Source organism: Tauraco erythrolophus, chromosome 1 (genome assembly GCF_009769465.1).
Source record: "Tauraco erythrolophus isolate bTauEry1 chromosome 1, bTauEry1.pri, whole genome shotgun sequence".
Classification (NCBI taxonomy): Eukaryota; Metazoa; Chordata; class Aves; order Musophagiformes; family Musophagidae; genus Tauraco; species Tauraco erythrolophus.
Window position 1 is genome coordinate 120,935,689 of NC_141465.1, and position 23,595 is coordinate 120,959,283.

The window sequence follows — 23,595 nt, forward strand, 5'->3', positions numbered from 1 at the left end:
TGTGCCAACATGAGAAGAGAGACACACATTGCACCTTGTGATCTTGATAAACCATGTGTCTTAAGTAATGAAATCTGAGTTTGATCCTCAAAACACAATCTCAGACGAAAGAATTTGTTATCTTCAGACAAGTTAGTTAGGTACCTGAGTGGTTTTGCAACAGTACACACTGAAAATCCTACATTTCATACTATACATCTTTGGTACAATTTCTTTACATGGTATAGTCACAGTCCTGACTGTGGTACTGTAGTATGAACGTTAACCTACTGTATAACCTACTCATAAGTAGGTGCAAGTCATATGCTTCTGCATAGAAAGATTTATGCTTAATACTAAGCCAGAAAATAATTAGAAACGAAGATTCCACATGCTATAACTAAATAGAAAGATAAACCACGCTCCTTTCTGAATATCAACTACTAGGAGATTACAAAATTACTCTAGACACTGAATAAAAAATCTTGGAAGCAACATTCTCATTATACAATGCACCTGCCAGGCATTCATATCTTGTTTAAAAACTGCTTTACTGTATTCTTTGAACTGCTGACAGACAAATAATTCCATAGAAGCATCTTAGAAGCGACAAAATAATCCAAAATACAAGTAAATATCCCTCAGGGAATTTTATTTTACTTTGTCAGTGCATCAGACACATCTCCATAATGTTTCCATCATGTTCAAACATTTTATTGGTGATCTTTTTACCTGTCACATCACCGATTACGAGCCCTCAATCCAAATGATTATGAATCTTTTAGGAGATTTTGCTTTCCGTTTTCATTAGCTAAATGTAAACAGTTAATGACTCCTGTCTGCCTGATTCTTTTAATGACTTTATATAACAACCTCTTTTATCATATAGCAGTAACTCTGCATTCTGGTTAGGACAGGTTTTGTACGTTGTTTTGTATAACAAAAGCAGGTGCAATCATTTCAATTTGTATTTAATATAATCATTCTATTGCTGCCATCAAATAGCCTTTTAATCTAAATGCTAAAGAGAAACGCTGTCAGGAACATAGATGTGTATATTTCACACAATTAAAAGACCAGTATGAGTGATATTATTTCTGAACTCACACAATTAAGTAGCACTGGGAAACACATAATAACAACAAAAACTTTCATTAGATCACAAAAGCAAAGTTTGTAATTGCTTGTGCTGTTATACATAAAGCTGAAGACATCGCTCATGCACAGACGTTCAACAAATAATTTAAGATTTAAAAGCAATAAAAATTATAAGAAAACGTATTTTACAACACAAGTGTGAAAAATATCCTTATGCTTATTCTTCTTTTCGTCTTATATGACCACATGGAAGCATGTGAAGTGCTACAGTCTCAAAACACAGCAACGTTCTTAAATGGATTATTTGTCACTAGTGTCTCCACTGCCACTGCCACAGTGCATGGAAGGAAGGGATCAGGTCTTGATGGAAGAACGCTTAAACAAAGCTGCAGAAAGAACTGATGTTTCTTGAGAAGGAGAAATCCTGTAACAGATCAGCTATAATATCTTAATTTCCCTCTTCTATCCTGACTCCAATAAAAACATACATTGACTTCATTTGTCAAAGTGATGCAAAGTTGTTTGACTTCTTATTGACCTTGGATGTCCACACAGCATTTCGGTCTGAAGGTCATTCTTCTATCACCAACTTGGTAGGAAACTCTGCTTCTCCTGCCAGGTAGGCCAAAATAACCCATGCATTTGTTGCTTGCCAGCTGGATTGCAGTAAGCAGACTACCATCAGCTCCAAGATGGTGTAAAATTTAGCTACTTGTCTCGTTGTGGCTCAGGCCAATGCTCTTGCTCTCCCAACCGCCCCCTCACTTCCACCTCCCGTAATATCGTCTTTAACAGGTTTGCTGCAGTTCGGGATTTGTTTTCTTTGAAAACGGCTAACAGTCAAGATGTAAACTCGCTAAAAGCAGCTTTCAGTCTATGAATTAAGATACATCTTTGGTTAGATATGACAGCTGTAATATCTGGAAAAAGGCATATGAAAGCTGAAATGGTGTATAACTTATTTTTAAAAATAAATTAAAATTATATCAATAATTTCTATTATACCAATAACGTGGTCTACAAGTCCAAATATCATCACCCTGAAAAGATTTATATTGCAAAATAAAATTAAAAATCTATCATACACTCTTCTTTGTAACTGTTTATTTCAATATTTCATTATTTCAATCTTTGCTGAATCTTTATTACAATGAAACTAGAATTTTAAGTTTGAACTGCCCATGATAGATTAATTTAGCATACGATGATTATAAATACTAAAACTTATCAGCAACACTGAAAATACTTGCAAAGCAATTCCTAGCAGGATAGTTCAAAACGTCAATGGGAGGTTCTGTTTGGTACAATAAAAGATTATTTTTTTTTTATTTCACAAAATCTTAAGTGTGGTCTCAGGTGGTTCAAATAATATTTTTTCATGTATCTTAACATCCAAGAAGCATCTACTCCATTTTCAGGGAGAAGCCTTCCTTATCTTCTGTAATCTCAAAGCAAACTGAGCACCTCATGTTAAACAGTGGAAGGAATAAAGAGGCAGCCAGATTTTCACATTATCATTTATACAACTTCAGGCTCACAGAACTCTTCTACAATCAATCAAGTACCTTTCCTTCACTTGTTTTAATTCATTCCAAATGTATTCTCTTTTACAGTGTTTTCCATTGGTGTGGTCCCAGAAGAGAACTTTTCTTGAAAGAGAAAATCATATAAATCACTACAGAAGCAATTTAATTTCTGTGTCTAGACGGAGAGTTGTATTCAATGTTACATGTATATGCATAGCCAGAAACCAGAGAGCATAATTCTGCTTTTTCGCTAGTTTTGGAGGGATTCAAACTTACTAGGGAAAAAAATGCAGGACCTTGGATAAGTCTGAGAGCAAACAATGAGTAGCACTGCTAAGGGATTAAGTATTCAGTCAACCAGAGTTGAGATGAAGCAAAGGTCAATCACGCAGTTATGCTACAGTCCTGTTTTCCTCGGAATGCAGCAGCTGTTCCATAGATGTGCTCCTAAGTGTTGGCATTCAGTGGTAAATGCCAGCAGCAGTAATTGTGTTACATTGCTAAGAAATGAAATAGAGGTATTTTTTCCAGCATTTAGAACAGAGAGGGTAACGTGTAGCTTCTCAGGGGCAACTGGCATACAACAATTTGCTCCCTTGTGGCAATTTTTTTTCTATGTGAAATTCTTGAGCTATTATTCTTGAGCTAGTTACCCTTTACTAAATGAACATGTGAATATTGCAGTATTTCAGGTGTTGGCACAAACTATCTTTCAAACGGTAAATCATATAGGAATTTGATTTGAACTATTACTTTTATTTTAAAGTAATCTTTTCCTTTCTTTTCCTTTTCTTTATTTTCTTTTCTACTTTTTCTTTTTCTTTTCCTTTTCCTTTTTTGAGTACTCAGACCAAAACTGCTGGCTAGTGCTTTAAATAAAATACTATTACTTCTTTATTTCAGTTTGACATGCCTCAGAAACCCCTGTTTGTTCAGGAAGTCTGAATATCAACACAATACCACAGTGTCAGAGCATAAAAATTCTGAGTTCATTAGCATCAACACGGTAGCTAACAATGTGCCAGAAGCAGATGTGCAGCAAGGAATAGCTGAGGGAAGTATTAGCAAATGTGATCTCATTCCAGTTAATGAATTAATTTATTTTTATCAAAACAGGAACTTAACTTTCCATGAATTGCTGTTTCCTACATTTAATAAGGATACCAGAATGATGCTGAGTAAGAACTGTAACATCATACTGACAGGTTCATGATTGATATATGCCAAAAATGTCTACTTCCAGATATTTCTGTATGATCACTTAACAAAGATTCCAGTTGGACAATACTCTTATGTTTTACGTCTTCTAGTCTCTTCTTTCTCCACAACTAACCCCATCAGTCACTAGGTGATAGATTGCATTTGCAGTTACACAGAGTATAACTGGGTAAGGAAGTGTAAGAGCTGCAACCATTCCTTGGTAGAACCAGAAACTACAAAATGTGCAAAGCAAACGGGACAAACATTCAAAGAAACTTCAGCATCCTGTCCTTCTGAAAGAGATTATGATCCTACTTCCCATGTCCACTGGTAGGTTGCAGGGCAGGGAAAATGGTGGCACACCATTGCCTACTGCAATCCTTGAACAAAGTCAGGACTACATCAGACAAAATTCCTTTGCAGAGCTCTGGAGCAGGGATGCTGAAATGTACATTGTGATGGTGCTGGTGTGAGTAAACAAGGGTACAGAAGAGTCAATATGTTAGCCACTAGGAATGACCGGGATGCACCGCAGTAATTTGTTTTATAGCACCAGCTTGAAGGCTATGTTACAATAAAGAGAGCCAACAGAGAACTGCTTACTTTACTACGGTTCATTTTCTCTGGTCAACATCCCATGAGATACAGATTTTCCATTAAGCATCTCCCTCACAGTCCTTGTTCCTCTTCTGAAACAATGACCCTTTGGACTGCAGTCATCAGTCTCTCTCTCTCTTTCTTTTCTTTTTTTTTTTTAAACTGTTTACCAGTCATTTATTTCCTGTTAATACCCTCTCTCGAGGCTGTCAAAATACAGATAAAATCTCTCAGCTATGCCTGTGTCACAGAACTCTGTTAGCAACTATTAAGGCTCAACCTACCTCTCAGATATGTATGCAATGTTTATCAAACACACTAACTAAAGCAATCTAATCAGAAATTGTTTAACTCTGTGGGGTATATATCCCAAAACATACCAGAATGAAAAGGCAAAGAAGTAAATATATTTTTCCACAAGGAAAAAGAGATCACTGAATGGGAATAGTGGCTGATGCAATCCCAGTCTAAACAAAGGAACTATACGATCGCCTGGCCACATCTGTAGACACGGCATCCTGGGACACACCACACTGGCTCGTGCTAAAGCTATTTACACTCCATTGAACAGAACACCGCAACATGGGATTACTGCTCAGACTCTTAAATGGTTTGTTCAACCAAGCATAACTTCGTGTAGTCACAGGAATTAATTAAGATTTTTTTTTAAGTGCTGTAATAAGCTGGTATGGATTGTTGTTTGTTCCTACACAGTAAAGCCAAGGCATTTAGAGTGAAGGTACCTCAAGTACAGTATAAGAACTAATTGTAGCCCATAAAGCCTTTCTTTAAACCAGAAAGGGAAATTTTTTATTGTGGCCAGCCCCAACTGAACAGCTTATCATCAAGGCTGTAGGTGTCTTTCAGATGTCCTGTCAGAGTTCAGGGCTAAGAGAATACTGGAGACCAGTAGCATGGCATGAAGCTTCATTCAAACTTGTTCTCAGGAAGTAATCCAGTGAAACAGACGTTATGGAGTAATTTAGGGAAAAAATAGTCTACATTTTGTTAAAAAGCACACTTTTTTGGTATTATTTTTAAATGCATTTTTGTTTAGATACAATGGTTTTAGTTTTAAAATTATTTCTGATATCCAAATAATTTATTCATAAAATTAAACATTTGGCAGCAATATCATCTGTGTCATTTTGATACCTATTGCATGAAATTTTAAAGTATTCTACAGTATCATGGAATCATAGAATAATTAGAGCTGGAAGACCTCTGGAGATCTTCTAGTTGAACTCCCCACCTCAACGAAGGGCCAGATTACAGTAGGTTGCTCAGAGGCTTGTTCAATGGTATTTTAAATATCTCAAATGATAGAGATTCCACAACCTTCTCCGGGCCACCTGTTCCAATCTCTGACCATCCTCAACAAAATTTCTTCCTTCCAAATGTCTAATCAGATTTTCCTTTGTTGCAACTTGTGTCTGTTTTCTCTTGGCTGATCTTAGGAAGTGCCATTAGATATGTCTAAGCAACACATGAAACATTTGAAATTTTCAGGGCTTATAACTCGGTACATCACTGTTGAGTATTTAACATTTAAGAGAGAAGTACTACAATGAAGTGGTACAAATCAAGTACATATTCATGAGAGCAGATCTGATCCAAAAGGTACAGTGGAGAAGTTCTAAATCACAAAATTATAGAATTTAGGTTGGAAGGGATCTCTGAAAGTCATCTGATCTAATTGCAGCTGAAAGTAGGGCCAAACTCAATGACAGTTCAGGTTGCTCAGGGCCAGGGCATTGTCTACTCCAGTTCTGTATATCTCTGTAAGTGGAGATTCCACAAACCATTCTGGGCATCCTGGGCAACATTTTTTTTTTGACTGAACAGTCAAAAACTGTACAAGTGCTTCAGATGTGGCCTGTATTTTTCACTTGATGGATTCTTCTCTTGATACATTCAAACCATCAATTTTGACTTTCTCAGTCTGATGAGAATAAAATACATGAATACACACGACTGAATAAATCTTTTTTCTAGCTTGATAATCTACGTATCTGAATAATGAACAATATTTGGTTTAGTTCTAAATTATTTACTGCATTTTGCCTGATACGTATATAATTTCAGTTGATTAAATTTATCATATGGGATCACAAAATGACACTGAAAATGATAATTACATAGAACTTATAAGAAAATACATTGTATGCATAAGGAAAAGCATATACAACACTGTATAAGAGTACAAACCTGATGGGAATTTTGAAACTCGAGCTTAGATGAAGAGAATAGATTCCTCATTGGATCACAACTCTCTTAGTTGAGAGGGACTACGTGGAATTAACAACATTAAAATATCACTGCTTGTAAATATGTTCTAACACATTCTCTTCCATGTAGGGATATACATTTTAATTAAGTTGCTATTTATATTATTTAGTTGAGTACACTGGGAAATAGACTACAGAGCAGGAGGGTATTTACCTTTCCTCCCTTTAAGCATCACTTATATGCCTAAAATAGGGATCTAAGCATCCTATCATTCATAAGAAGTCTTTTCCTTTGACTCAAGGTTTTGTTGTGGTTTTTTTTCCTCAATTAAGTAGTTTTCTGAATGTTTAGAGACAATGACCACAACAAGAGCTCTACTAAGACCAAAAAAAACTAAAACAAAAAACAAAGCCCCAAATCAGAATGCCTCTGTGTTTATTCCAGTTTTAAAATACAGTCACGACAACAGAGTTGCTGAGTGCACTTGCAGCCTGCACTAGTTGCTTTATTTGAATATGAATTCCCAAGAGTAAAACTACGGCACACACAACAGATAAACAAGAATTTAGTCAAGAATTACTCTTACGAAGCTTTTCCTTCCCAAACTAAATTTGAGATGACAGCTCTGAAACTTTAAACATTTTTTAAATTTTTTCTACAGGAGTACAATATGAAACTATGTTATAATTTCAAATTCAGCTATATGGAATCTCCTTCCAAGAGAGAAAGATAGGTCAACATTTTTGCCTCCCCCTAAAGAAATGCTAATTAGGGATGATGCTTGCTGGTGGAATGGCAATCTGTTTCTATTAGAAAATGGGCTTCCTTTTTAATATATACCTGCAAATGCTATTTGAGCAATAGTTATAGGATGTTACCATGGATCTTGACCAATTAAAGTCTCAAATTAAGACATGAAATATTTTGTCAACTGTTTCACCAAGCCAGTTTCCACCAAAACATCTACTTTTCAAAACAGAACCATGATCATACCTACTTACTTTTTAGTTACAAAGCTGTCTTATTGCTCTAAGAAATTTATTCCTATGTATGCATGTATGACCATGAAATCACAATTATAAATTAAACAATAAAAGATGTAGGATGGATTGCTTATTATTAGTAGACACAATACTTGTGCCAATATAGTGGTGACCAGAAGAGCAAGTTCCTGCAACTGAGTTGTCTAGAAAAAAGCAGAGCAGATTGATGGAATGTACCTGCAAACTGGTGTATTAGCATGTGTTGCAGTCTTCTCATTTACTAGTGACTGGGATTTAAAATTACCAGTGTATTTGACAGCATAACGTAAGAAGACTCATTTTCATATGCAAATGATAATAACATCTTTTTCTACTACTTGTACTATAATTAATCTTTTTTTGCTTGAGCTCTTGTCAGTCAAGGCTATCCATTTTACTCTGCTTTCTCTTCTGCAGACAGCTTTGTCCATGATGAAGGAAAGAGATACAATGAAAAACAAGTTATTAGAAACTGAGCAATATGCACTTCAAATTTTAACAATTTAAATGCATACAGTTTATTAATATTTCATTATTGAATCTTTTCATATTTCTTCCTGTATTGTGAAAATGTATCTTGCAGCTTAAAGAGAAAAATCAATGCTGTGAGATTACTACTTAGAGGGGCATAGGACTTCTTACGGAGTACCCAAGCCGGTCAATCTGGGGACTGAACGTAACGTTTCAGGAATTGGATAAAAGAGGATATTTAGGAGAAGGATCAAAGGTGGGGAAAGGTGGATGGGGGATGAACAAGAACGGGAAAACAGAGAGTTATAAAAGGGTAGGTCGCATGTAGGGAGGTTGCTGGTCAGTACACTTTGGCCAACCTTGTACCTGATCACCAGAGTCTGTCCTATCCTCCTCTTAAACTCTGTTTTTACTTATTTTTGTGTGCAAGAGTGTTCTCTATGTGGGGGAAGGGAATCCACTAGCAAGCTTCTAGCAGTATCAGCCAGCAAGAGGATGAGAGGGCTGGGAGCTGCATGCTGCAGACCGAGGGACTGGAAGCAAGAGAGTGGAGAGACCAAACATCAGTGAGACTTGTGAAGGGTGCTTTCCCTCAGCAGTGAAGAACCACCGAAATAGGACAGGGCTGTTCATGCTGTCTGTGTTTAGCAGCTGCCTGTAAAGGTACTGTCCTCCTCTCTCCATTGGCCTGTGTGTGGCTGGCTGTGTCTGCACAGAGGATGTGTGCAGTCCTATTTTGGGATTCACACTCAGCCCCTATTTCTCAGATTTCACGTGCATATCATCTACTGTCGCATTAAGACTGATTTATATGCTGGTCCTCAGAGTTCTTTAACTCAGTGAAAATTAAGGACTTGACTTCCTTGGCTTTCTAAGAGCAGACTTTCTGCTTGTTATCAGTGAAATCAAAATTGAACCTCTTTGCCTAGATGCCTTGGGTGTGAAGGAAGAATCTTGTGTCTCCTATTCCCAGAAGGTTTCCTAGTAGCTTTAGCTTGCAATTTCCAAGAGTTCAAACCTCATATACCTTGGGTGTCCAATCTACCTCTCTGGGGACCTAATTGTTGAAACAGTGGAATAGTAAAGGTTCCAAAACAGAAACGGTCATTCTACCTCAAACAGTAAGTCTAGTAAAAGCACAAATCTTACACTAAGGGGTCAAATTGGTATTGAAAATAAATATTACTATCCTAGATTTCACTCAGGATGGGAGGGGACAAGAGATAACAGCATCCCAGAGAGATACATACAAGTCTCTTGATAAAATATGAAATATAACTTTTTTCTATAATATTAGTACTTTATGAATACACATACATTTTCAACAAAAAATTTCATAACTTATGCAAATAAAAACTTTCAGTGTTCATAAACATTTCCTTGATTAGAACTTTGAAAGTAGTGTTTATGATTCTGAGGTTAAACAGTCTTCCTTTTCAGTGTACATTGTAAGCCTTTTAGCAGTTGTGTGACCAAATAGCCACCCAAAGGAAGAACTGTTTTTACAGATGACTTCAAGGTAGCTCAGTACAAAATAATGAAAGAAATATTTTCATTTAAAATATAAGGTCTTGCTGGAATTAGAGTTTTTGTGGTGTTTTTTTTTTTAAGAAGTTAAACTAAGCTCATTATTTAGTTCTTGTGGAAACAAGAAATACTTGCCAACTTATTGACTCAAACATTTTTTCAATGTTGATATTCATCTGAAATTTGCCTCTTAATAGCTGTAGTTCTGCGTCTCTCTCTTTCTCTTCTGCTGGTACTCACAGTCATGAGAAGATACTTATCTACAGACTGGGATGGACTTTAACTCCATTATACACTGATGTGTAACATTGATGAGTTATAATCATGTATCATGAGAGAGGGAAACCACAGAATACATTATGATGCCACCATGAGAAAACTGGGAGCATAAGAATCAAGAACTACAACCAACACAAACATCCATGATGATTTATAAGCTTCATATCCTAATGTTGATAGAAAATAAATCACTGTAACCAGACAAGCTGAAAAATGACATTGTAAAGTTCAATGTCAGCATTGCTAACTGAAACTATTCAGAACTCTTCATCTTAGAAGAATGTTCAGTATACAGAATTTTTTTTTTAATTTAAAGCAAAAGCTATCACCCAAATATAAGAACTTCCACCTGGCAAGAAATCACGTATTTCTATCACCTCCATCACCACAACATAATACAGAGCAAAACACGGCTCTATTGCATTGTGCATATACTGATTTGTTCACACTGGAAGTAGGCAGATTTCTTTTTTTTTATTTTGTTTTTACTGAGATAATTCAGATCTGAGAAAATGAAACACCTGTTGTTTTTCTGTCTGTTGTTGTGTAATGCTCTGAGAACATCTTCACAATTCTATAAATTCTGCTATAATTATTCTACCATCTGGCATATATTTTGGATTTCTCCCCATCCCCATTAAACGTTTGTAAAAAAGCAGTTGCTTTTATTATTTTCTGCACTGGCAGGAAATAGCTTGACAAGGCAGCCTTTAACTAATAACCTAAGTAGAGACTTACTGCATCCTTAGTAGATGCAATTTTTCAGTACAACTTTGATGCTTCAATGGCTCCTACTTGCCTCTTGAAAAATACCTAAATCAAACCTGCTTCAAGTAGTGAAGGTGGAATTTAATATCTTAAAGTGAATGAAACAAAGGGAGGTATGAGTAACTATCAAAAAACCTTGATGATGGAGTTGGTCATATAAAACTAAACCAATCCAAAATATGGCCTTCATTGAAACACAAATCTGAAGATAATTTTGAGTTGTGAGAACATTTTTACTGATGGCTTTATTGAATTTCTGAATACTAAATTTATAATGAAATCACATTTATAAAATCAATAATGAAAAGTCACGAGAAAGGAAAGTTAATTAAAACATAATGAAGGCTAATCAAAATCTTGGTGTAATATGTAAAACCATAAATTAGAATCACATTTACTGAAAAAGATGATTCAACTGAAATACATAATTAGAAATAATCAACATTTTCTGGTAAAATACATACAAAAAAAACCCCCCATAAATTGTATTTAAGACGTGATCTGACTAGAAGCTTGGGAAGCCACGTACACTGATAATGTATTATTAGGGATTGCTTCAAATACAACTGTATTACATATTTGACATTTAAAAAAATATCACATAAAAATATCATAACCAGTATCTGGTCATCTGTCTCTATTTTCTATTGTCACTAACAAAAAAAAATGAACACAATTTAGTGCTTATGGATACAATTAAATATCTACTGTAAAGCTCTGCCTTAATAATTTGTCCCTCTCTTACAGTAAGTAGGTATTTAAAACTATACATGATTTCTTCATAATAGCTTTAAATAAAAGCAAGTAATGCAAATATACGATATTGTCAGCAGTTTGAACAATGAAAAAGGACAATTATTATCATGGTAACATAATGCAGCACATTTTTCAATAGTTGACTGGAATAATAGATGTAAATAAAAACTTTTTGAATATGCCTGACTGAAAATCACCTACTACTGTTAACAGCAATTTCATCCTGTTACACTCCGCTACATTATCTTCACTTTTGTCGTGGGTTAGGTTGAACCGCCCCCCCCACACACAGCCGGTCACTCCGGGAAGTATACTCCACACAGAAGCTTGAACTCTAATCTCAGGCTTCCATTTAACAAAATTCATATAAGCAAGGAAAATCACACGCACTTTGGTCAGAAACAAATACAGGTAGAAATCACAAACTGCAAGGCATACTTGAAGATTATAAACACTGCTGACTCAGCCACAAGTGATGCTTTTTTAATAATAATGACTATAATAGTCATTCAGAAAGGACTAAAAAAAAAAAAGGCGACTAAACTGGTCAAGGGGCTGGAAAATAAAACTTATGAGGAGCGGCTGAGGGAGTTGGGGCTGTTTAGCCTGGAGAAGAGGAGGCTGAGGGGAGACCTCATTACGGCCTATAAATACTTGAGAAGGGATAGTGGGGAGGTAGGGGAAGGGCTCTTTACATTAGTGATGGGTGATAGGACAAGAGGAAATGGGTACAAGCTTAGTCAGGGGAGATTCAGGTTGGATGTTAGGAAGTATTTCTTCTCTGAAAGGGTTGTCAGCCACTGGAATAGGCTGCCGAGGGAGGTGGTTGAGTCCCCATCCCTGGATGTGTTTAAGAATAGGGTGGATGATCTACTTAGGGATATGGTTTAATGGGGATTAGGGACGGTTGGACTCGATGATCTCTGAGGTCTTTTCCAACCTAGAAATCTATGAAATCTATGACTAGGTTCAACTCTAGTCATATGACCAATGTATCATCTGAACGTGCATTATCATTTGTTGCTATATATATTTACACTTTGTTTATAATTTCAGCCTTTTGTGAAGGAAAGGATAAAGAAAAATTAAGCATTAGCCAAAAGAAAAGGTTTGCATAACAAGAATCTCATAAATACTTCGGAAACAACCATTTGATGGTTCGTTTAGAAAAAGGAGAAATCATTTTCCTCTAAAACATTCCTTCTGAATCTGAAAGATTCAGCACTAATGTTCACAGAAATCTTCTTCATATCCCACTGGACAAGACTGTTAATGAAGGTCAAATCCAGCAGCTTTCTATTTCTTGCCTGGAGGTAACAGAAGATCTGTCCCTCCTAAACGAAACTTCCTCCCTGGAGGGTTCTCTCAGTTTCCTCTCTATGTATCCAGCATGATGAAATCTGTTCCCTTAAATACTAATTAATTTAGATCAACTTTTTTATTTGTCTGCCTATTATCTTAAATATACCTCTTCTGTTAATCAAAGTACAGATAGATTTACCTTAACTAAAAATTTTCTTCTTCACTGTCAGACTGTAGATTGACAGAGCTGTTGTCAGACTCTGCACCTTCTATTATGGCCCCTTATTAACCTGAAGAATGCAGATGTTTTCTTTATTTGCTTCAAAGACTAGTTTTCTATTAATTTTTATACTATTAGAGTTGCTTCACTTTACCTCTTTACGTTATGTCTCTCTACCAGATTAAAGAGTGTGTCGACTTAGATGTTCATCTGAGTAAATAAATTTGTCTCTTCCCCCACACTTCATCAGAAAGACTAAAATCTAAGATGTAAATCTATTGTGAAATAACTAAGAACATTACTGTACTGACTTCAAACTGCTCAGTCTGCTGTCTTCACATTTCTCATCTATCTTTACATTTTTACATGCCTTTTTACATATCTACTAAAAATCTTTGGGACTTGGAATTTGGAAAGGCCTATTGCAGTGCAATTCGCACAATATACCATGTCACTGAACACCAGCGTACTGAGGCAAAATGACTCTTTAAAATTACCTGTATAGCAAGTGCTCGAGCTACAAGACTTCTAAGATACTGTAAAGGATCTTCCGGACCTTCCCACTTGTTTTGCCATGAAAGAGGACACTGAAATGAAAATATATTTACTGAAATTATCCATTTCAAAACTATCATCATTACATTTTAAGATAGCAATTTGAATGAAATTAAATAATCCAGAGAGCAAGTATATCTCCAAAGAAAAAAGGTAATACAGGTAACATAATGATCAAAGCATACAATCACTAATAGGAAGGTCATATTCCTGCTAATTCTTCATGTGGCCCACAAAGACACAGTGCTGATGGAGAACTTACAAGCACCTCTGCTATTCAATAAAGAAACATCAGTAGGTTCCACAAATATTTCAGAGAGGCCTCAGTCGATCCTTTCTCTGAAAGCCACAATGCCATCTTTTCAACTGCAGTCCCAGGTTCCCAATCCTTTGCTGCTGTCTCCTCAGCCTTGAACATGCAGTTGAGTGGCTCTGTGGTGAAGTGAATCTAGTGCAATTCCTCCACATGGTTTTCTTTTCTTGAAGCGTTTGCAGAACAACATCTGAGGACAAAATCCCGTAAAACCTTCCCATATAAATCTCCCATTGACTTCAAAAAGAAAGGTTTAAATGACCCTTCTGTTAGATTTCCTCCTTTTAAAATAAGGATAAAAACATTAATCATACCTACTCCACAGGAACCTGTAAAGCATACTGAAATGGACTCTGCAAGATTCTCTTACTTAAGTGAAAAAGAATTGATGTAAATCATTCCTTGAGGAATATTGCACAACACTGAAGACGCTGAGCAGAATAAACAGTTTATACTGTTTAACACTTAGAGTTGCATTTTCAAGAAGGTTCATGAACTAATAGCACATGAGCTGAACAGATTTTCAAAATCTGATCACAGAAGTTTGTAATAAAAAGTATCTTTCAAAGTAAATAGTCCAAATTTATCGTTTATAGATAAAAAACAGGAAATATATGCATCTGTGGACACTAATAATTAATTGAATAAATTAGAATATATACAAGACAATAAAGCACAGTTAACTGAATGCTTTTTGCATAATTATGATTCTTTGAAAACTTTTTGTATTTAAAACTATTCTTGCATTTTTGCAGACACTTTTGCTAGATGCTTTTATAGGTTGCTCACTGATCTATCATTTAGAAGGCATTCACCTAATGCTGCTCATTTATCACTCTAAATTACTCTAAGTTTAAAAAAAACTTATCCTTCGCATATAAGGAATTAGCTGGATGGTCGCACTCAAAGAGTTGCAGTCAACAGCGCAATGTCCAAGTGGAGGCCAGTGACAAGTGGTGTTCCTCAGGGATCAGTATTGAGGCCAGTGCTATTTAACATCTTTGTTGGCGACATGGACAGTGGGATCGAGTGCACCCTCAGCAGGCTTACTGACAACACCAAGCTGTGTGGTGCGGTTGACACACTGGAAGGAAGAGATGACATCCAGAGGGACCTTGACACCTTTGAGGGGTGAACCTGTGTGAACCTCATGAAGTTCAACAAGGCCAAGTGCAAGGTCCTGCACATGGGTTGGGGCAATCCCAGGCACAATACAAGCTGGGCAGAGAATGGATTCAGAGCAGCCCTGAGGAGAAGGACTTGCAGGTGTTGGTTGATGAGAAGCTCAACAGGAGCCATACATGTGAGCTTCCAGCCCAGAAAGCCAGCTGTCCCTGGGCTATATCAAAAGAAGAGTGGCCAGCAGGTCAAGGGAGGTGATTCTGCCCCTCTATTCTGCTCTTGTGAGACCCCCACCTAGAGTACTGTGTTCAGGTCTAGGGCTTCCAACACAAGAAGGACATGGATCTGTTGGAATGGGTCCAGAGGATGGCCATGAAGATGATCTGAGGGCTGGAGCACTTCTCCTATGAAGACAGGCTGAGAGAGTTCAGGTTGTTCAGCCTGGAGAAGAGAAGGCTCCAGGGACACCTATTAAGCAGCCTTCCAGTACTTAAAGGGGGCTACAAGAAAGCTGGGGAGGTACATTTGCAAGGGCATGTAGCAATAGGACAAGGGGTAATGGCTTTAAAGTGAAAGAGGGAAGATTTAGATCAGATATGAGGAAGAAATTCTTCATTCGGAGGGTGGCAAGGCACTGGAACAGGTTGTCCAGAGAAGTTGTGGATGCCCCATCCCTGGAAGTGTTCAAGGCCAGGTTGGATGAGGCTTTAAGCAACCTGGTTTAGTACAAGGTGTCCCTGCCCATGGCAGGGGGGTTGGAACGAGATGATCTTTGAGGTCCCTTCCAATCCTAACCATTCTACGATTCTATAATAGCTTAGCTAATTGTTAGTATGGAAGCGTATTTCAGATGTACACTAACATATCATCTTTGCACAAACAAGGCACATAGCTGAAACCATTAGAAGTCATTTATTGAGCTTCATATTTCTATTAGTAATCTAGCAGCTTCTTCAGGTTCTATAATCTTAAAAGAACTACATTCTTGGTGCTTTTAAAATATAAGTTTTTTAAAATAGTCCTTTGTTACATAATGCATGACCACACTAAACTAAACAAGAACAGTGTATAGAAAATACATGAAACAAATCACTTAAGATGGTAAATATGCCGAGGTTTAGCTGCCAGGAGGTTTATCTGTCATGCCAAGAGCGTAGCATTAACCTCTCTGGAGGGCCACTGGAAAGATTGCTTTATGGTCACAATCCAGTAGAGTCATCTGTGTCACGGTAAGTGGATAAGTAAGCAGATGAAATGCCAGAAACATTTGTTCAATATATTGGGAAGGACTGAACTGATGTTGGTGAGAGACAAAAATGCATAGAGTCTTTAAGTACATTTTTGTAACAGTGACCAGCATCATAGCCCCTGCTGTTTCCAATTTAAGTGTGCAGCTTAAGCACACAAGCAAGCCACACCTTCTTGCTCAGTAACAAGAAACATAACTATAAATACTAAAAAACAGCCATTACATGTGCAATTTGCATTCACTATGACTTGTACTTAGCACCAATTTCTACAACAGTCAAAACGTGTTTAAAAAGGCAATGAGATTGCTAACACAAAAACGTTAATTTATTCTAATTCTATAGCAATTTTGCTAACAAATGTCTTGTGAATCTGAAAAGACAAAGAATTTAATTATTGTTTTAATTAGAAATTTGATAGATCAATAAATGCATAACAACCTTTTTAACAGTACTTGTTCGTCACATGAAGATAAACAAGATATAAATAGGAATTATCATTCATTGTAGAGCCAGTCTCAGTATCTATGAATTAGCGTCAACACAATTTATCAATTGCTGCAGGTGAAAAAAACCCACAGAGTTTCTTTGGAATCCAATTACCTAGCTATTAATGACAGAGCATGTAAATTTGCAGTCACTAATTGTACCAGTTTATAAACATGCCTAGTCTGATGCCAGAAAACACGGAGAAAGTACATTTAAAATTTTAGTGGCTTTTCTTGTTTAGCAAGAATATAGGGTGAGATGACAGGTTGATATGATAGGTACAGCTAGTCTGGTGTGATATGGCAATAATCCACAATGAATAAATGCAGAGAGCGAATTGTGATTACAACTGTAGTAAAGCTTAAATTTTAAGAAACTGTAAAAATGAAAAAAAGGAACAGATTTACATGTTTTACTGGCTAATATATTTGACTGATCTTGCATGATTTGGTATTTGAAATGGAAATACTATTCCACAACTTCTAATCTGAGTGGATTTGTCCTTAAGAGAAAGCTTGATGAAAGTATAATATACTCAGAAGCCTCTGCAAGTACTTGAAGCAATATTTCTCTGGGTTTTCATTCCAGAAAAAAATATGGTTCTGTTTTAGAGTTATTACCAATAAAATAACTCCATTTTAGGGTCTCTATCAATAAAATAACATAGAGCAAATGCTGAAAATTAAATACATGAAAATATATATCAGAATTTTGTTCAGTTTCTTTAGTTTTTTTCTTTGCTTACAAGGTAAATTCATGACAAAATGACTTACCTTTTGATTTAGCAGAGCGCTTGCTAGTCTTTGTACTTCAGAACTCAGTAATGAGGTACCTCTGATGACTTTACTTAAAGAAGCAAGTGACTGATGGACATTTTGCACCAGGCGAATGGCATTGAATTGTTCCAGAGTAATGAATGATAAGATCGGAGATCCCTGTTGCTCCACAGGAGGAGACACCTTCTGATGAATCAGGTTAGAATTCTAAAAAAGAACACATGATGTCCAGTTAATAAACTCAAGGAGACTATTATGTTATACAATGTATTATTCGTTTAATTCACAGTACTTCGTATGACCTTGTTAGCTCTGAGGTAATTCAGATATGCCCCCTTTTCTGACACTGGATTAAAACTATAATGATACTTTCAGTATTGTCCCTGAGATGTTCAATATAGGCATCACTCTTCTGAGACAACTCTGTCTACCCAATTACTTCAAAAGTCCTAGATTTCTGAAAAATCTTCATTTAGCTGAATCACTGCTTTTAGTATTGGTGTTAATGTGTCAATATAAAAAGCAGTAGTGTACTCAGCATAACAAGATTGTATAGGGTACTGTAAACCATGCTGCCAGACGCAGCTCTCGCTTTGGTAAGACTGGTTCAACCTAGAAGCAAATCAAATACAAATAAATACTAAATACAGAATAATATGTGTAAATCCTGAGTATCCAACTCTGAAGGGTACTGCTGCTTTCCCATTGACATTTTTATTACTTACTTCCATTCCTTTACAGCCACTGAAAAAACAAATTTATTCAATAATGTCCAGAGATGGTAACATTTTGCAAATCTTAATTCATATGCAGCTTATTACATAAACATATTTTAGCATGTGTTCTGAAACTACCAACCTGACATGTGACAAGATGCTACACTGAATTCTAGTTATGGAATTTAAATCTTTATTGGAAAATTCTACAAGGCACAAATGCTCAAAGAAAACTCTAGACTTTGAGAAAAAAAATATTTTGCTATTTCAATTACCAGTAATTTATTAAAGGTAAAATGAAATTTTACTTTCTCCCAGGTATCTCTTCTTAAAATAACAACTAGTTTTGACTATTTGATTAAATACACTTCTGAATTGTCATATGGCATCTTGCTTTCCAGAACACATAGGATGTCTGTCTCCACAATAATTCCCAAGCACCGTAAATTTGTCAGAACTTTCATGTGTTTTTCATTTCAAGCTCATACTGCAGTCAACTATCAAGCAAAAACATGAGAAAAGCTACGTGAAAGAGTAATACAGACAGTATAGTTTATGACTGACAGAAAAATGAAGGCTAAGGTCTTGCCTCTCACATTATTAAAAAGGTATACAACAAAGTCATTTACTGTTCAAAGTGTAAGAAACATACAGCATTTAGAAATGTCATGTTTTGTTTTTTGTGTTTGCATGCATCCTGAAATCACAGTATCAGTTTCACTTCAATTTTTCTGAGACCATAGTGTATGGATCTTCTGGCTCATAGATCATAAACAAGTTTCAGCAATGTCTAGTGCACGCAGGTGACTCACGGGAGGTTGCAAAAGCGACCCAGCCTTGGATCACCTTGAGGTCCTATCTCTGCAGAGACAACCCATGCAGAGCTGTGAAGATAGCTCAGACTTGAGCTGTCCAATAAGCCCTAGACTGAACAGAGCAGTGCTGCATCATTCAAAGGACCAAAACTTGAGTTGAGCATTGAAATCCTTCAACAAATAATATTCCCTGAGTCTCAATCCAACCATTATTCAGTTGCCTGATGAAGAAAGATAAAGAGAAGCTGGAGGGTTTCAGTTTCAGCTAACGACCTTGTGTACTCAGAAATCACAGATCAGAAGACAAGTAAAAAGTAGAGTATGCAAAATTGAACTTCACCCATGGATGAATAAAGAAAGATAAGGGGAGACTTCGCCACACTGCCAAAAAAAACGTAGAATCCACTTAGGCATAGTCCTACACACAGTTACATAAATCAGGGGATAAAACCCTAAGATTTGGATTGGGAATTGGGAGTCACTTCTCCAACTACACAGCTGGCCTGTGAGGAGGCCCTTCCCCCTTGATTGAGAGCCCTTATCTGGAGACGTAAATGAATATTTAGTGTGCTTTAAATTTTTAACCACAGATGATTAACTAATACTCGTGTAATATCATAGAATCATAGAATTGTCTGGTTGGAAGACACCTTACAGATCATCGAGTCCAACCATTCACCCTGCACTGTCAGGGTCCCTAAACCATGTTGCTCAACACCAAATCCACACGGTTTTTAAACACCTCCAGGGATGGGGACTCCACCACCTCCATGGGCAGCCTGTTCCAATACTTCACAACCCTCTCTGTAAAGAAATTCTTCCTGATATCTAACCTAAATTTCCCCTAGTGTAACTTGAGGCCATTCCCCCTCGTCCTGTCATTCATAACATGGGAGAAGAGACAGACCCCCATCTCCCTACAACTTCCTTTCAGGTAACTGTAGAGAGCGATAAGGTCCCCCCTGAGTCTCCTCTTCTCCAGACTAAACAGTGCCAGCTCCCTCAGCCGCTCCTCACAGGACAAGTTCTCTAAACCCTTCACTAGTTTCATTGCTCTTCTCTGAACCCGCTCCAGCACCTCAATGTCCTTCTTGAAGTGAGGGGCCCAAAACTGGACACAGTACTCAAGGTGTGGCCTCACCAGTGCTAAGTATAGGGGGAAATATCTAGCACGCTTTTGTGTTGTAAGAGCGTGTTCTGTGAATCTCTTGTGTGCTGTAATAGTGTATTGTAATAGTGTATTCTTGTTTTTAAGTTGTGATAGTACATTCCTCCATTATATCCATAAAACCTGCAATAGTGGCATATTGAATCTGCAAGTGTAGTTGAAATAAATCATTGGCTTCAACCTTGTAGCTGAGTCTCTTTTCGCCCCACATAGTTTGTTCAGTATATAGGAAATGTAATGTAAAATTAGTACAAGCTAGTTGATGATTTCTTATTGAAGTATTTAATTGTACAAAAAAGGAAGAACAAAGACATGGCAACTTGCAGGCATTGCTCACTCTGTCATATATACTGTCTTAATTCATGAAAAACTTACTGAAAGAGAAGGCCTCTAAGTTCCTCAATACTGCCCTTTACATAACAGTCTCCTATGAACTGCATATTCATTTCATCACTCTTTTAATGCTTTCTCCTGAGAATTTGTTAAAACAACCCATCTGTCATTTTTATAGGAAAATTAAACATGAATACTGATATTAGCTTATACATTTAACGTTCTATTACATTCCCTTAAAATCCATTATGTATATAACTCACATCAGCTTTAAAAATATCCTCATGACCTGCTTGGGAATTAAGATGAAGAACTGCTGAAGTACTGAGTGCTTTTCCTAATCGCAAGAAACTGAAGATGGTTCTAATCTTTAACATTAAATACTATATTATATTACCAATATTAAGTTAGGTGTATTTTGAGACTTTGAACATTTTCCCTCTTTCACTTTTGTACTTACTACTATCTCAGTACATGACCTCATATAGACTCACTTAAAGCTGGTCCAGAGTTTTTCTTCATTACCTTCCTAAACTCAAGCTTGCTCAAACTCCAGTATGCTCTGAAAATTACTCCCTCAGAAATAACAAATATAATGAAAATAAACTTCTATACCTCCACTAGCTCTGCATTTGAGTCAAAATTCAATTTTGGTGGTGGTGCTGGGTTTTAGAAACATTCATTGACCTTTTGATGTACTTATTCTGCCTCCTTCCTCAAGTCTCTCTGCCTATTCTTTTAGATATTAGCCTCTCACTGCTTATTACACAAATTTTTCATTGTTGAAAATACAAGAAAGCATGACTCTACATTTCTGCTTCACTGATTTGCTTTGGTGAAAAAAACATTGTTATTTTGCTAAAGCCGAGGTTTCTAATGTTTTAGATAAAAAACCAACAACCCATTAATTTTCAAAGCTACTTTTGCAATTGTCTTGCAGTATTACGCAACTTTATGAAAACAATTAGTCAGCCTTCACTTTACAAACACAACAAAACACAAGGTAGAGCACACTACAATTTTTAAGGCCGAATACATCATGACAGCTTACGATCATATGTTTAGCAAAAATAATTTTGAAGCAGTTGCTTCCAAATTTTTATTATGGGTGGATCTTCTGACTTTCCTGGAGGTACTAAAGGGTCTCCCTGAAACAAGGCAGAAAATGTATCCACCTTGCAACGAAGATGTAGCACTGATTCCTGTCTCTCTCTACTCATGACAGATAGCCATTTGGACATGGTGAAATGGTTATGCAGCCCCATTGTGTCCTGATGTTTTTGCGCTTCCCTGAAAACTGTCATATGATAGGCAATGCCTGAGTTCCCTTGGACAGTGATTGTGACCGATCCAGTTATGTGACAATGCAGTGCTTATATAGGTCCTGATCTACACTCCGTCATGGCAGAAGGCTATGTGGGAAGAGAATGGACACCAGGACACAAGCTGGTTGAACTACTCTGCTGGCCCAGCCCTGGCCAACAGGCCGTGGTGGGCCATCATTTCACATTAAGGAAGATGATAATTCTTTTTTTTTAATTTTTGCAACATTTGTTTGACAAGTTATTCAGTGATGGCTTCATTTTTTTTCAGTAAAGAGTCTTTTGTGCAAACTTATACTGAGCATGTAAGTATTTGGGATTTTTTTAACTTCATGGCAGGTTTAAGAGTGTTTAATTAATTTAATTAGTGTTAAGCTGTTATTAAATCACACTGAAAGACACTGCAGAAGCAGTTTCAGGAGAGTATTCATTACAGGGGTGTTTTCAAATGGCAAGAATTAAAATGTATGTTTTCAAATGAAACTAATATAGATCAAAATATCAAGACATTCTGTATTAGTCCAGATCAGCTAAACAGAAAGAGGAAGTTTGTTTGTGTAACTTTCAACACAAGAGTGCACTGATTTGAGCCAGATTTTAAGTATCTATTTAATTTCAAGTAAAATTCAATGAAAAATTCCAAAGTCTGCATTTTGGCTGGATTAATAAACCGTGGATGAAGGAGATGCAGTGCCAACTGTTGCGTGCGTTTGCTGCCTCTGTTAGCAAAACTATTGATTGAGAGATTATAATTTGAACTCATGAAAAAATACAAATACTATTTTACACATTTCAATGTGGTATAATTCTTCAGTGAGCACATTACTCAGAAGTTAAATAGTCCATTCACAGATTTGTGAAATGTTGGCCAATATTAGGTAAAATTTTGGTTTTATCACTGATTTCTGAAATTCACTGACTACACAAATCCTATAGACATTCTGCCAATTTAGCTGTATTATATTCTCTAAATTATTTAGACTGATTTTTGTAGGATGAAACACTGATGTTCAGTCCAGAGAAATACCCAGTCAAATGCCGTCTGTTATTTTACATAAACTCGGACATTAGATTACAGAATACAAAAGTGATCACCATATGGTATTGACAGTGTAAAGATAAAAACATGTCCACACTTAAAGATTATGATTAATTATTCCAGTATAAATTCTGCATAAACCTATGTCAAATGGTATATTTTGTTATGCTTCAGAATCATCAGCACTTAAGAGTACAATAATTATTTTCAAGGTATTTGTAAGGTAATGCTTTTTGAGTTAATTCTTGATTTACATACTCAGCATAGGAATAAAAATGTTTAGAAACATACTTAATCTTTGTCTATATATTAACAAGCTTCAAAGTGTTTTTTGCCTCTGGAATAAAAAGTAGTTGATTTTAAAAATAGCTTTGATTTACAAATAGCATTAGCTAGATTCACTTCGGACCCATACTGGACACTTCTCAAGTTTCAGTAGTTTGAAACAGATATTTCACCACTATTTCCAACTACCCTTAGTAATGAGTACATCTGACAGGTAGAAGACAAGTATTTGCTTCTTTTAAATAAAATGGAATGTACTGTCAGAATCTATCCCATCTCTCTACTACTATCTGTATCCAATAGATAGAAGAGGATAATAATAAAACCACCACCACCACCGACTCCATGAAGATCAATAAGGTCAAATGCAAGGTCCTGCACATGGGTAAGGGAAATTGCCCATATTAATACAGGCTGGGGGATGAAGGGATTGAGAACAGC

At 36.4% G+C, this 23,595-nt stretch overlaps 1 protein-coding gene across 3 annotated transcripts in view; it reads right to left on the bottom strand.

Moving 5' to 3' along the window:
• DYNC2H1 (dynein cytoplasmic 2 heavy chain 1) overlaps positions 1–23,595 on the bottom strand; it is a 186,423-nt gene that overhangs the window by 18,230 nt on the left and 144,598 nt on the right. For all 3 annotated transcript variants that reach the window (XM_086621801.1, XM_086621808.1, XM_086621814.1), the window contains 2 exons: positions 17,474–17,683; positions 13,472–13,561 (listed from right to left, as the gene is read on the bottom strand). In XM_086621801.1, coding sequence (XP_086477927.1) covers positions 13,472–13,561; positions 17,474–17,683 — 300 coding nt within the window. The remainder of the gene's footprint in view (positions 1–13,471; positions 13,562–17,473; positions 17,684–23,595) is intronic.